The 15,899-nt window shown below is 47.7% G+C and overlaps 1 protein-coding gene across 1 annotated transcript; it reads left to right on the top strand.

Moving 5' to 3' along the window:
* Positions 1-220: 220 nt before the first annotated feature.
* Positions 221-10,470, top strand: LOC133360713 (complement C1q subcomponent subunit C-like). The gene is made up of 4 exons (XM_061579500.1): positions 221-299; positions 3,048-3,210; positions 4,022-4,084; positions 6,528-10,470. The coding sequence occupies exons 2-4, from the start codon at positions 3,048-3,050 to the stop codon at positions 7,022-7,024; spliced, it is 723 nt and encodes a 240-aa protein (XP_061435484.1). The 5' UTR covers positions 221-299; the 3' UTR covers positions 7,025-10,470.
* Positions 10,471-15,899: the final 5,429 nt, after the last annotated feature.

Genomic DNA, 15,899 nt, shown 5'->3' with positions numbered 1-15,899 from the left:
GGGTGGCTGGGTGAATGAGTAGGCCCTAGGGACAGCCACTTGCCCCCGGCAGTCTGTTACAGGCTATACGGGGATCTTTGTCTTTCTTGCGTGTGAGCGCTTGTTGAATGTGACGTCAAAACGTGGGAGGTCTGGACCAAGTGGGAAATGGAGGAGCACGTGACCCGAGTAATGTTTAAAAGGGGAGACGGGGGAGAGAAATTTAGTGACTCGGTGAGCAACGCTGAGCAACGACAACCTCCGATTAGAAGGACGCTCAGCTGCTACGTACGGTGGTGTGAAAGAAAATTCAACGTACCGTACGTATAAAGACTCACACAGAGATCCATAGACTCGCATAGAGACGAGTTCACTCACACATAGACCCACAGACTCACAGAGGGACCCATAGACTCACACAGAGAACCATAGACTCGCAAAAAGACCCATAGACTCACAAAGAGACCCGTAAACACACACAGAGACCTGTAGACTCACACGTAGACCCACAGACTCACACAGAAACCCATAGACTCATGAGACATCGACCCATAGACTCATCACACAGAGACCCATAGACACACAGAAATCCATAAACTCACACGGAGTCGCGTAGATTCACAAAGAGACCTGTAGACTAACACAGAGACACACAGACGTACAGAGATCCATAGACTCACACAAGGACCCATAGATCACACAGAAACCCATAGACTCACACAGACTCATTAACACACCCATAAACACATAGACCCACACATGTATCACTATGAGTCTCCAAGCGTCTCTGTCCATCTCTATGTGTCTCTGTGTTTGGCTGCTGCTATAAATGTCCACGTGATGTTCACGATGATGATAGGCCACTTTGTCAAGCTGCCATTATTTGTGATGGAGAGGTCTCTTATAATAAGTTAATAGCTCAGTCGGAGTTTTACCTGGCAAGTAAACACCTAGTTAAAATGTATTTGTATATATTATTTTACGTGATTTGTTTACCTTTCCTATACTTTGCCCTTCTACAGTGAGGGAAAAAAGTATTTGATCCCCTGCTGATTTTGTACGTTTGCCCACTGACAAAGAAATTATCAGTATATAATTTTAATATTAGGTTTATTTGAACCGTGAGAGACAGAATAACAACAACAAAAATCCAGAAAAAATGCATGTCAAAAATGTTATAAATTGATTTGTATTTTAATGAGGGAAATAAGTATTTGACCCCCACTCAATCAGAACGTTTTCTGGCTCCCAGGTGTCTTTTATACAGGTAACGAGCTGAGATTAGGAGCACACTCTTAAAGGGAGTGATCCTAATCTCAGCTTGTTACCTATATAAATGACACCTGTTCACAGAAGCAATCGATCAACAGATTCCAAACTCTCCACCATGGCCAAGACCAAAGAGCTCTCCAAGGATGTCAGGGACAAGATTGTAGACCTACACAAGGCAGGAATGGGCTACAAGACCATCGCCAAGCAGCTTGGTGGGAAGGTGACAACAGTTGGTGCGATTATTCGCAAATGAAAGAAACACAAAATAACTGTCAATCTCCTTCGGCCTGGGGCTCCATTCAAGATCTCACCTCGTGGAGTTGCAATGATCATGAGAACGGTGAGAAATCTTCCCAGAACTACACGGGAGGATTTTGTCAATGATCTCAAGGCAGCTGAGACCATAGTCACCAAGAAAACAGTTGGTAACACACTACGCCGTGAAGGACTAAAATTCTGCAGCGCCCGCAAGGTCCCCCTGTTCAAGAAAGCACATATACATGCCCATCTGAAGTTTGCCAATGAACATCTGAATGATTCAGAGGACAACTGGGTGAAAGTGTTGTGGTCAGATGAGACCAAAATGTAGCGCTTTGGCATCAACTCAACTCGCCGTGTTTGGAGGAGGAGGAATACTGCCTATGACCCCAAGAACACCATTCCCACCGTCAAACATGGAGGTGGAAACATTATGCTTTGAGGGTGTTTTTCTGCTAAGGGGACAGGACAACTTCACCGCATCAAAGGGACGATGGACGGGGCCATGTACCGTCAAATCTTGGGTAAGAACCTCCTTCCCTCCGCCAGGGCATTGAAAATGGGTCGTTGATGGGTATTCCAGCGTGAGAATGACCCAAAACACACGGCCAAGGCAACAAAGGAGTGGCTCAAGAAGAAGCACATTAAGGTCCTGGAGTGGCCTAGCCAGTCTCCAGACCTTAATCACATAGAAAATCTGTGGAGGAAGCTGAAGGATCGAGTTGCCAAACGTCAGCCTTGAAACCTTAATGACTTGGAGAAGATCTGCAAAGAGGAGTGGGACAAAATCCATCCTGAGATGTGTGCAAACTAGGTGGCCAACTACAAGAAACGTCTGACCTCTGTGATTGCCAACAAGGGTTTTGCCACCAAATACTAAGTCATGTTTTGCAGAGGGCTCAAATACTTATTTCCCTCATTAAAATGCTAATCATTTTCTGGCTGCTGTCTCCCCACTTGTCTCTGATTCTTCCTCGTCAAGTTCGATCACCGGACCCCTGACGATGCCTGCAGCTGCTGCTCCTTCTTTGGAGTTTGCATCTCTCTCTGTCTCTCCCTGTGAAGATGTTAACGACCTCGCCTGGTATACAGGAAGTCGTGGGTTCGATCGAGACCTCGATGATGCCTGTTGCTGTGTATTTGTAGTTTGCATCTCTCTCTTTCTCTCCCTGTGGAGATGTTAATTACCTCGCTTGGTATATAGTAGGTCGTGGGTTCGATCCAGACCTTGATGCCTGCTGTATATTTCGTGTCTCTCTGTGGTCGCGTGTATTTTTCTCCGAGTCCTCCGGTTTTTCTCATTCACATTTAAAATCAACAGCACCACGTGTTTATAGCTTTGATATAAATTTCCACGTGACAATGATAAGCCTACTTCATTGAACTATCATTTGTGATGGGCAGGCCGCTTTTGAAAAAAGAGCGACTTAAAAGCAGCTCATTCATACCTTACTTGGTAAAATAGAATAATAGTTCGTTTTCAAATCCATCCTGTTTACAAGGCGAGCTAGTTACCATCTCGCCACTGCTGTCCCTAGATGTCCATCTCGGCCCTGCTGCCGCTGCTGCTGCTGGGGGTGGTGATGGTGGGAGCCCAGCAGGAGAAGACCGTCTGCGCGGGCATCAACGGGATCCCCGGGCAGCCCGGAGCCCCGGGGCAGCACGGGACCCCTGGGGCCCCCGGGAGGGACGGCAGAGACGGTGAGGAGTCAGGTCCCAGAGACCCCCCCACGGTGCGCTCGTGGGGAGTGACGCGATCACTCGCTCGCTCTCTCGATCACTCAATCATTAACTCACTCAATCTTTCACTCACTCACTCATTGTTCACTCGTTCACTAACTCAATCGTTCACTCATTCATTCACTCACTCATTCACTCACTCAATCGTTCACTCACTCACTCATTCACTCCCTAGTTCACTCACTCATTCACTCACTCAATCGTGCACTCACTAACTCACTCATTCACTCGCTCACTCGTTCACTCAATCACTCACTTATTAACTCACTCACTCGTTCACTCAATCACTCACTCACTTATTCACTCACTTAATCGTTCACTCACTCACTCACTCATTCACTCAGTCGTTCACTCACTCATTCACTCACTCAAACGTTCACTTGCCATGTCATGCCCTTGATCGTTCACTAGCTCATTCTCGTAGGAGAGTGTCTCGTGTGAAGTCGAGTGAAATGAGAGGGGAGAGGCAGGAGAGTGAGTGGTGGGGAGTAGAGTGAGATGAGAGGGGAGAGACGGGAGAGTGTGTGGAGGGGAGTAGAGTGAGATGAAAGGGGAGAGGCAGGAGAGTGCGTGGAGGGGAGTAGAGTGAGATGAGAGGGGAGAGGTAGGAGAGTGCGTGGAGGCGAGTGGAGTGAGATGAGAGGGGAGAGGCAGGAGAGTGCGTGGAGGTGAGTGAGATGAGAGGGGAGAGACGGGAGAGTGCGTGAAGGCGAGTGGTGTGAATTGAGAGTGGCTTGAGGAGCGGACGAGCCATGCTTTGTTCTTCTCGCAGGCGCGACCGGAGCACCTGGAGCCAAGGGAGACCTGGGAGTTCGAGGCTTGACTGGGGACCCAGGTGGGACTGTGACACTGACTCGTGTGCTCCGAGCAGCTGATTCTTTATATTTATTTTATTACAAAGTAAGGCTCACTGAGCTATGTGACTTTTGTTCATAAGCGACCTGGCCACACGTAATGATAGCTCGACGAAGTGGTATCATCATCACGTGGACATTTATTCAGCCAAGTACATTTCTAAATGTGGAAGGAAAAATAACGAAGGACCCGGTGAAAAATCCACGCAACCACGGGGAGAGACGCATGCAAACTCCAAATAAGCAGCTGGCATCAGGATTAGGAGATGTTAAATTCCTCGTCTGATCCACAGGAGGTCGTGGGTTTGAACCCAACCCTGACGATGCCCGATGTATATTCGGCGTTTGCATGTTCTCCCCGTGGTTTTGTGGATTTTTCATCAGGTTCCCTTGGTTTTTCCTTCCACCTTTAGAAACATGCGTTTAGACTTTACAGTATTTGACTGCTATAAATGTCCACATGATGATATCAGCCACCACATTTAGCTGTCACTGGCGACAGGCAGTTCGCTGCTGAAAAAAATAGCAAAACAGCAGCTCGGTGGACCTTACACCTGGGAATTTAACAAATAGTTTAGTCGATGGGTCTCTATGTATCTCCATGTTGTAGAAAACAGAGCTCACGAGATATACCGTGTATAGGTGTAACATCTGTGGGGGCTTACGCCCCTCTCCTCCTCCTTCGCCCCTTCTCGCCGGGCTGCCGCCGATCGTGTGATCGGCCTCCCCGCACCAGCGTCTTCTCTGCGGGACATGGCTAGTGGCTGGCTCCCCACCGCCTGGAGTTATCCCACACACTCCCCACGTACACCACCACTAATGTGGAGGTAGCTGCGCGCACGCACGTGAATATGCACGCGCCCCTCCCCCCTTCCTGTGCGTCGGCATTAATCCGCTGTGCAAACACGCACGCGGGCAAAACAACGGCCGGGTTGATGATAATATACGCGTGCTTCACACGCCCGCACATACCGCACCACACCTATGTTCTCCCCACCCACACAGAAATCACACCACACGGATCCTCTGTGCTAAAGTTTATTAATGGCGTCAATACGCATTACCCGGAGGAGGAATATTTCGCGAGGAGAGCCTAGCCTAACTCTGCCTATGAACCCAGTTACCCAAACGTTCTACCACGTACCTCGTCGCTGTACTCACGGCGTCACACGGACGCTGTGAGAGTCGGAGGGAGAAGGACGAGCGAAACCCTCGCTTATCACTGCCTCGTAGCAGCACTCGCGGGCATCACACGGATGCTGCGAGTAGCTCAAGGAGGCAGGACAGCAGGGAAGGGTCTGGATCGCCCGGAGGTTGAAGACAAAGGCCCAGGGTGACGTCATACCACGCAGCCAATCGGGCGCTTACCCATGCTTCCCATCATCGTCCCTCTCCACCGTCTCTACCGTGGCGGCCTAATCCCCTCACTTCAAAGGCCCAGGGTGGCATTGTACTGCGCAGCTAATCGCGTGCTCACCTGCGCCGTCTACATGGAGGGTCACGGGGTCTGCTGCTGTTGCTGCTGCGGCCCCTCACCCATTGTCCCCCCGCGCTCATTCATTCTAACCCACTGGTCTGCCCTTCTGCCTAATATTCCACCCTCCGCCTCTCCCAGTGTCGTGAGTAACTCATTGCGGTTGGCCCAGTGAACCTTTTGCGCCCATCCAATCTTATGCTAATTTAGGGGCACCGCAATGTAACCTGTCCTGCGATGGCCAATCTCCTGGCACCGGGAAACCGTGGGATTCTCCCTCTAGGGGCCCTTCGAATTAAAACCCGATGTGCCAGGGAACCCCCTGTCAGGACACTACGTGGGTGCACTGTGTGTGGGTGGGTGTTTAGTGTGGGGGCCGGGAGAGGAGTGCGGCGTTTGCGGCATTGCTCCGTGATCGTGGCACCACACATGACCTTTTGTTCTGGAAAAGAGAACTCATTCAGTACACCGTGTAGAGCGGAAACACGCGTTTTATACAGACACGTTGGGCAAGGACTTCCTGTTATAAAACAAAGACGTTTGTCACAGGACACGACTCAATTGTGCAGGTTTGGCTCACCGTCATCAACATAGATGCAGAATTGCCACATCTCTCTGTTTGAGAGTTGGGATAAACACATAAAAACAAAGATCCCCCGTATAGCCTTAACAGACTGTTGTGGAAAGTGCTGTTGGTGAGCACCTATGAAAACTGGCACGCCTTTGTCTCCCAAGTGGCGTTGTTAATACATCACACCAGGTAATCATTTGATGCTGATTCGACCTAGGGTAGGAAGCCCAATACCAGTTCAGATAATCGTCACTTGTGTTGACCATGAGCGGGAATCGAACTCGGGTCTCTGCTGGGTTCATAGCGCTAACTGCTACACTACCGTGGGGTAACACACACACCACAAATGCCATGCATTCAGACCGTGTTGTCCGCCTAGGTCTGCCGGGAAAGCTGGGCCCTCTTGGCCAACCGGGGCTCACGGGGACTCCGGGAGTCCCAGGTGAGCAGGGCGAAAGAGGCGAGAAAGGCAAGCGGGGAGAGAGCGGTGTGGGGCCCAGGTCAGCCTTCTCTGCGAAGGTCGGCGCTTACAAGCCGGCGGCCGGCTCCCCCGTGACGTTCAACGTCATCATCACCAACCCGCAGGGCCACTACAACCCCGGCACGGGGAAGTTCACCTGCGCTCACCCAGGCGTCTACTATTTCACGCTTAACATGCATTCCCATGAACAGTCCCTCGTGGTGATGATCATGACAAACGGGAACATCATCTCTAAGGTGTGCGGTGATAAATACGACGCAATAAGCGGCAGCGTCGTGCTGAGTCTCAAGGCCGGGGACGAGGTGTGGCTAGAGTTGGAGGCTCCATACATTCATTTTCTGTTCGACGTACATAGAGACTCGGTGTTCAGCGGCTATATCCTGTACTCCGAGTGAATCGATCGTTTTTTCATCGGCGCGTCTGGGAAGACAGATCAGGAACACATTCACATGCACGCGCATGCACCCCCTCCCCTCCAGTTTAAATACAGCTTTTGGGCAACATCTCAGAAAACTGCTCAACAAAAATCTGCAAATATTCCCAAAGCTGTGGTAATAACTGTTAATTTTCGGATGCGAGATGTTCTCACCAGAGGAAAAATAGGCCCGGCTCTTTTTCTCAGCCACCTCTCTCCTTGCCAGCCAGGGTGTCTGGGCGAATATGAATCGGTTAGACAATGCAGAGAGACATAGCCGCTTACACCAACTGAGAAATTCCTGAATCCTCACCAACTTTTCCATCCGGCATCGGCAGTGAAGGGGGAAATATTCCAATTCCAGCTGATAGCTATGAGGGTTGCTCATTTCAAACATGGGAGAGAGAAGAGTTCGGATCCATTTTCTCTCCCGTGCTATTCTCTCAATATTTTTATTCGGACACCAACACAGATTTTTAAACGCGCTTTGACGGCAACAGAAATAAGGACAATAATTCGATCTGGAATACTGAGAATCTTAACAAGATTTGGAATGCAGTAACTATGCCTTAGTTCGTTACGCACAAGGATGTGAACCAACTGTGGTGGATAACAATTTCTTGACAACCAAGTACAACCAACTATTCAAACTCTCAGCGACAGTAATAGCACGCGTCTGCAGAACCCTGCAGTTCACCGACTTAACACAGTGACCGCGCGTGTCGGCAATGACAGAACACCGCAGCGACTTACACAGATAGAGACCACCGCGAGGACCGTTCGTACCAACCCTGACTTACACCTCCACTCCTGGGTGACGAGGCAACGCACCAGAAGCCCAGGGTACGCAAATTCACCGTCGAGGTCGACTACAGCGTCAGGGACCCCCCCAGGACTCAACGGTAGAGCCGTACTCCCAAAAATCAACGCAGAATCAACCTCGGCCTTGCTTTACACTCACAACAGCGCTCTTAATGGATATATGCAGCGGCAGTCTCGGGATTTGCTTTTGCGCTTCCAACAGCGCTCTGAGTGACTCCATGCAGCGACAGTCTAGGGACTTGGCAGTCAAGTCCAACAGTGGTCTGAACAACTCAACGCAGCTGTCGTCTCGGTGACTGAGCCGTCTGCCCTGCAGTAACAGCTGGTCTTCTCCAGGAGTCCCTTTGTCGTGGTGAGTAGTCATTAGGCGGTCATAGATACGAGTTTTGGTTGTTCCGATAAGAAAGGTCATGAAAGTGGAGGGTCGCAAGTCGAGCCATCGCAAGTCGGGGGTCACCTATACACACATTTAGTTCCGCCCTCACAGCATCTGTCAATCAACTTGGCTCTTATTTAACTTTTAAGTCCAAAAAGTATTCAAGAGAGCCGTTTACATAAGCAACGCACCATCAAACATTGAAAAGCGAACTAGCCAGTTGTTTTCAAAACCGTCATATAAGGGCGGTCGCTGATTGGCTGAGATCTGCCGAGTCCACTTACATTTTTTTGTTAAAGCCATTTTTTATTGTACGAGGTAAGGCCCCACGGAGCTGCTTTGTAGCTCTTTTTCAGAAGTGACCAGGTGATCACAAATGATAGCTCAACAAACTGGCAGCTTATCGTCATCACGTGGAAATATAAAGCAGCGGCCAAATACGCCAAACGTGCAACGTTGATTCTCAATGTGGAGGGAAAAAAACCGGAGGTCCCGGAGAAAAATACACGTGACCACAGGGAGAACATGCAAACTCCAAATATACAGCAGTTGTCATGGTCGGGATCGAACCCACGACCTCCTGTATACCTGACGAAGTAGTTAACATCTCCTAGCTACCGTGGCACTTATGGAGCATTCCGATTTGCCGAAATTGGAATTGGGACGGTCCACGTAACATTGTAAAACACGTATCGTTAATCGAAAATGAGTCATGAATAAAAAACTATTTTGACCCTATGAGGGAGGCTGATCGGTAATCGAAACATTATCAATCGATGGCATTATAAACTGAGGGACCACTGTAATTTGTCCCACGGTAGGTCCTCGTGCTTCTCAATCGTCTTGGCATGGCTCCCCAACTCAATACATCTTGTCCATGCTCGCCCCCCTCCCCAAGCCAGCTCCAACAATTACCGAAGCACTGCAGTCCGCTACATATTAGGATGCCTTAATCTGATTCATGGATGTATACATTCGGAGAGGAATCCGGAGTGCCGAGAGAGAACCATCCCAATTGTTGTGATGGGGTCAAAGTAAAAACATTTGTTGTTGCGTACTTTTATGAGTCGAGCCTATCACGAATGCTCATTGATCACACATTGAAGTAGGCTCTCTAAAACAACACCGTGATGCGTCTATTGCAGAACTGGCTCAGTCTTAGGAGATGGATCCCGAACGTGAGCTGGTAGCGAGCTCCAGGTGCTTGGGCTGGAGACCCCGAAACTGGGCTGGCCGTATTGCGCACGAGATTTGCACGCAGCGAGTACAGCAGCAGGTCACCACGAGCGGCGGTAAGTAGTCGGACAAGTCTACGCCTGTCCCAGATGGAGACACTTGGAGATGAGTCCACTTTACGCTGCACGGCAATATCCTGGCGAGGCCAGGGGATATGGCGGACCTCTTGAGGGAATGTAAAAAGGGTAACTTTTAGAACATTCGCGTGATCCATTTCCATAGCTCTGGATTACAGGTGTGCGTGAAACAAAGACAACGATCCCTCGTATATCCTGTAACAGACTGTTGGGGAAAATTATGTTAGTGAGCACCAATGAAGGCCGGCACTGTGGCACACGAGGGGGTGGGTGGCCAACACCACGCACGGCCGCCTTTGTCTCCCCAGTGGCGATGTTAACACACCACACCAGATACTCATTTAAGGCTAAGACAACCTACGGGAGGCCCAGGAAACGGTTCACATAATCGTCACTGGTGTTGGGAGTGAGCAGGAGTCAAACTTGGGTGGCTATTTTCAAGTGTAGCGTAGCGCGCTAACTGAACAGACATGACACACAAACACACCGACCACCTGCTGTGTTCAGTTATTGTCCTCCCCCCTACCCCCTGCACCTCCGATAAGCTCGGTTGGTTAAGTATGGTGCCAACGAAGTTCAACATAAATACATACACAGACTCACACAGAGATCCATAGACTTACACAGAGACCCTTAGAAGTTGAACGTGCTGACCATTATAACGCGGAACGCGCACCGTTATGACTCGGAACATGTGTGCTGTTATAACGTGGAACGTGCGCCACCGTTGCTGTAACGCGGTTTCTGAGAAGTCGACAGGCAAAGTATTTTCTCAAGACTGCATGATGGCTCAGCGGTTATGGTGAAGCGGTAACGCGGAGTGATGCGGTGACCCGGCGATGCTCGGCCCGTCGGTTGACGCGGAACTACTTTTTAAGAGCGCTCCTCCCACGTTAATGTCCTAGTGTCCCAGCGTGTGGCGTTGATTCGGATTTCTCGTCGCGTGCTTTTGTACGCTGTTGAAAGGAAGGAGGATTTTTTTCTTTATTTCCACTGGGTTTTTCGTCTGCCATTAATAAAGGATCTGTAATCGTGTGAATATTTATTTGTGTCAATTTGTATGTTTATTGATGCCAACTTCAAACACGTAAACACATGTAAAACACACAAAAAAACATAGACACAACACCTAAAAATGTTGAAATCTGGCGCCATCTTTTCCTCCGTAGCCGCCGGATAATCGATGATCCACTGATTAATCGATAATATGTGTATAGTTTTCTGTTTTTGTGCAGTAGAAAAACAGCTACTCTCTTGCAGACTCAGTGATGTTTTACTTATACCATGTAATTCCTATATTCGATTGATAGTTATTTCGGTTAACCAGTAGTTTTCGTTGGAATGTAATAAAATACGTTAACCGAGGGACTAAATACTATTCTATTCATAATGGATAACTTCTTAAAATATATTTAAACTTATACGGTAGACTTTCAATCATCCCTATGCGGGTTTATCCAATTTGCGGATTAACTGCATCACCTGAAATTTGTACATGAATTAATAACTCATGGATTTTTTCTTAAGTCGAAATTAATAATCTAAAACATTTATACTCTTCTTGGAAATCTTCATTACAAGTCACACGCGTCATTCAACCGAACACATATGTTTCTCCGGTTAATCCGAAATCCACGCCATCACCTCTACAGTACAGTATTTGCCATACCGTTACAACAGTGGGGCAGAGGTTTATTGATGTTGATGGGTTGTGTCTCTGCTATCATTCACTCAGTAGGCCGAGTCTTCTGCTGCTGGAGTAGTGTTATCATCCCTGAGCATGCCCATCATCGATGGGACGATCGTTTAGTAATTTGTTCTAAATCAAAAGACAAATGAATCTAAATCGTCAGTTGTGCTTAAATTTGAGTGATTTATCCAATCATTTATTTTGTGAGTTTTAATTTACGGAACTAAATTGTCTTAACGTTAACATAATTTATACCTATGTAGTGACATCGCGGGATGTCACTGTACAGTGCCGGCCCCAGAAAAGCACGGCGTGCGATGTAACGACAATGCGGATACAACTATGATGTGGGTGTAGTACCGGCCCTAGAGGGGCTCAGTGAGTGCTGGTTGATAGCGCTGGATGGCACCACGCTTGGCGTGCAGTGCCAGCCCTACAGGACAGGGTGTGGGAGTGCAGGCCATAGGAAAGGGGTTTCTAAAGTCCATAGCACTCTGGTTGACCCGAGAGGACACGTGACTGGTTAAGTCTACACAGGGGCCCCAAGTGGGGGCTAGGGGTGGTCACGTGGTCGGGGTCCAGATCCTGCTCGAGGATTCTGGAAGGTGGTCGTGGCCAAGGGCGGAGCCAGCCACGCCGCAGAGGATATCAGCCGGGTCCCCCAGAGGGGCCGGCGTTGTTGTTCATCCTGAAGAAACCTTCGTCTACGTTCTACCGAGTCTCCAACACGTGGACCTGGACCCGAGCTTTGGTCCGGTCCATAGTAGCAAGTTACAGTGATTCCTCGGTATACGTCGTTAATTCGTTCCAGAAGGTAGGACTTATACCGACAATGACGTACAGTGATACCTCGGTTCACGAACTTAATTTGTGAACTGACTCTGGTCGTGAACCGAATTGGTCGTGAACCGAGGCACATTTTCCCATAGGGTTCAATGTAAATCCGGTTAATCCGTTGTGACCTTTTTTTTGGTTTTTGAAGCACAAAAATATGAAACAAATGACAATACACATTACTGTAGTACTGTACAGTATAGTAATGTATAAAGAGAGAACACTAACCTTGCTTGAGATGACTTCTGGCATGGAGGAAGGCAGGTGGGAGGCGGGTGGGAGACAGTAAGCACTCAAACGGGTGAACTGTACAATACAGTAAGTACAGTATTGTACAGTACAGTAGTACAGTACAGTACTGTATGTGCTAAAAAGCACACCAAAAATCAAAAAGTCACTGAAAGTGTCTTCATAGTACTCACAGTACTTCTTTCTGTGTCTCTGCTTCTCCCCACGATCTTCCTACAGGAAGTCACGACCATGTGACAGCCTGGAATTAGCATAAAAATGGCCACGGCTCCTGTTCGTGAACCGAAGCGGAGTTCGTGAACCGGAGCATATTTTTATGAAATTTTCTGTTCGTGAACCGAGTTGTTCGTGAACCGAAGCGTTCGTGAACCGAGGTATCACTGTATACCAAACACATTTTTCCCATAAGAAATAAAGCGAAAGGAAATAATCCATTCCAGAGTGTAAAAAATTATATTTTATGTGGCATATTATACATTAATGGGGTTGTATAAAATAAATTAGACACTACTTATTATTAAAATGCATACATAAATTAAAATGACAAAAACACTGGAAAATTCACAGAGAGTTATAGCAAGGGTTGTGCACTGAACGAGATCTACTGTACAGGCAGACTGAGGAGCGGCGCTTTGTTTCAGTCGTGAACGGGGTCTACGCGGGGACGCGGTGACTCATCCCGACCCATACAAGTTTTAGCAAGCCCGTCATATCCCAAACAAGACGTCGTATCCCAAGACATTTTTTTCTCGTCAAAACACGACATATACCAAATTCGACATATTCCAAAGCAGTCGTATACCGAGGTATCACTTGACATTGTAATCAGTGTAGTTAGCCTGGTGGTCACCACCATAGGTTGTTATTCTGTTAAGGGGCAGTTATCCCGTGTATTGGTGTTAATAAATATGTTGCCTCTAAGAGTACGTCTGTGACTCAGTTGAACTCAGTACACCTATGTTAGTTTTTGTTAGTGAGATCGGCAGAAAAATGTATATTTTGGGATTATCTGCGATTTTGTAATTAAGCGCAGCCGTTGTTCCTCGTCATTAGCGTGGATAATCTAGAGTCTGCTGCAGTATATTCTTCACACATATTGTTTGATGCATGGCTTCTCAGTTTTAAATGTGCTATTGATCAATCGATTAAATTGTTGCACCCAAAGGCATACGTGTTCACGGAGTGCAGTCAAGGTTGTAGCCCCGTGTACTGTACGGTACAGTACTTATTCATTTAGCACTGGGGCAAGGTCTGTTTACAATAGCAATACAATGTAATAGTTTCTCTTTGGTTCTTTCAGTAAAGTCACTTTAAAAAGTTGTTAGGTTAGCGTAAATATTATTCTAATTTGTGTAAATTATTCGTGTAAATGTTGGAAGCAACATTAAATAATTCATGAGAGAGATTTTTGTTTGTGTGAGATCGCGTAAATATAAATGTATCATTAATTTAGTAAAGGTTTGTAACGTAAACAAATCGTAGTGGGTTTACTCTCCAACACACCGATGTGCTGCACTAGTAACGATTTGGCATGTTTTGTTTACGTGACAAACCTTCGTAATTGGCTGTATCGGGTGGTGTTTAGCGGATCATATTTACGCACTCTAACCCAAAAACCTCTATCTTTTCTTCTTATATATAAAAGTCTCCGCACGCTCGCGCTTGCGGGGGATGTGCCTCTCGGACAGTGGCCTTCACGTAGAAAACAATTTGTCGGGTGGCACGCCCTAAGCCCCGCGGTGGGAATAGGCTATTCCGTTTTCCCATCCATAAACTTTAAAGTCGTTTAATTAACACATTTGTGCCGTTTCTATTATTAATTATTTAGTTATTGCGCACCATCGACTGTACCAAGTGACGCCAATTGCGTTGGGGAGGGCGGACCCTGCCAAGTCATGCGCGTTCGCTCCAGCTCACGGAGGACATTTTAATTTGCGCGTTTTACAGGCAAGTCATACACACATCACGCTGCGGATATTTCTTCAGAGTGTCCTCTTCGCTCCCCCCCCCCAACACGATGCGTCCAGTTTATACTACAGACTCCGTAGCTAATAATATTTTACTGCTTACATAGCATTCTTCTTGCACGGCCGGGAGATGCTGGGGGGGGCGGGTGGGGTGCGGGGGTATCGGCCCAGCCCCTAGCCTGCCAAAGTGCCAACTCCGCCGCCTTGCCAACGTAGGCCAGGACGGGGGCTACGCATGGCACAAGGCCTCAACACACCTATGGTAAATACAAAGTGTCTTGCTTCTTACGCTAACAACTCAAGTCCATTGTTTACTATTGTTAAACACATTAGTTCACAAACATTACTATAATAATGTTTGTGTGCTGATAAAAAATACGCTTCATTGCTTACCATTATGAAACAAGTTCACAGATGTTACAATAATTATGTTTGTGTGAAGATAACAACTCAGGTTCATTGTTTACCATTATGAAACAAGTTGACATGTTACAATAATCTTCTTGGTTCTTTCGGTAAAGTCACGTAGAAGGGAAGTAATAAAATAATAATGAAAAATAAAACCTAATAAAATAATTCTCACGACGTTTCGGCCACAACGCAAGCAGCCGTCCTCAGTTGAAAACCAGGTCTGTCGAGGCGACAGCGTGTGTGTGTGAGTCCATGAGTCCAAAAAAGTTTTACAATAATTATGTTTGTGTACACAAAACTCTTTTTGGATTTTTGGGTTGCTCAATTTCCCCATTTTTTGCTGCGCTTTTATGACGCTGCCACGGTCTACTGCCAGTCTGTGATTTCAGCTTATTTCTTCAATGCATTTATATTGTTTCCATCACTCACGTCACGCTCTTTACTCATACGTAATACTGCGATACTGATAGCTGTGCCATCATCGGGGATTGCTGTGCCCGTCGATGTGTGTGTGTGAGTCCATGTGTGTGTCTTTGAGTCCATGTGGGTGTCTGTCTTTTTCGAACGGACAACGCCCCATGTGTGTGTGTACGTCAAAGTGTTTATGTGTGTGTGTTAGTCCATGTGTGTGTGTCAGTCGATCTGTGTGTGTGTACGTCGATGTGTATGTGTGTGTCAGTCCATATGTTTGTGTGTTAGTCCATATGTGTGTGTAAGTCTATACATGTGTGTCACTCGATGCATGTGTGTAAGTCAATGCGTTTGTGTGTGAGTCCATATGTGTGTTAATCCATGTCTGTGTATCTGTAGTATTGTAAATTACAGCGGGAGACCACTTGACGGGTAGCACACTTTATTAACTCTTCTCTTGGGCACAATGACACGTGTGGACAACTACAGCTCTTCCTTAGCCACAATAACACGTGTGGACACTACAGCTCTTCCTAACCACAATAACACGTGTGGACACTACAGCTCACGCTACACGTTCCACCCGGCTACACACACACGGGCTCTCCAGCCCCGTAGCTCCCAGGGGAACCTACAGACCCACCCCAGCTTGGGTATGGGTCACGACCACTGGGTCCCGTGGCCCGGCCCTCACACGGACGTCCGGCCCCGGGTCCCAAGGTCCCGCCTCTGAGCCACACAGGGTCCCGGCCCTTACAAGGACAGCGGGACTAGGGGTCTCA

Source organism: Lethenteron reissneri, chromosome 69, assembly GCF_015708825.2.
Source record: "Lethenteron reissneri isolate LAM-NWPU_2019-01 chromosome 69, ASM1570882v1, whole genome shotgun sequence".
NCBI classification, from domain to species: domain Eukaryota; kingdom Metazoa; phylum Chordata; class Hyperoartia; order Petromyzontiformes; family Petromyzontidae; genus Lethenteron; species Lethenteron reissneri.
This window is presented reverse-complemented; position numbering and strand designations above follow the sequence as displayed.

Excerpts from the sequence above, each read along its gene's own strand:
- LOC133360713 (XM_061579500.1), top strand. The coding sequence starts at position 3,048 with ATGTCCATCTCGGCCCTGCTGCCGCTGCTGCTGCTGGGGGTGGTGATG. Across the intron at positions 3,211-4,021 it reads CGGGAGGGACGGCAGAGACG|GCGCGACCGGAGCACCTGGA; the intron begins GTGAGGAGTCAG and ends TTCTTCTCGCAG. Across the intron at positions 4,085-6,527 it reads AGGCTTGACTGGGGACCCAG|GTCTGCCGGGAAAGCTGGGC; the intron begins GTGGGACTGTGA and ends TTGTCCGCCTAG.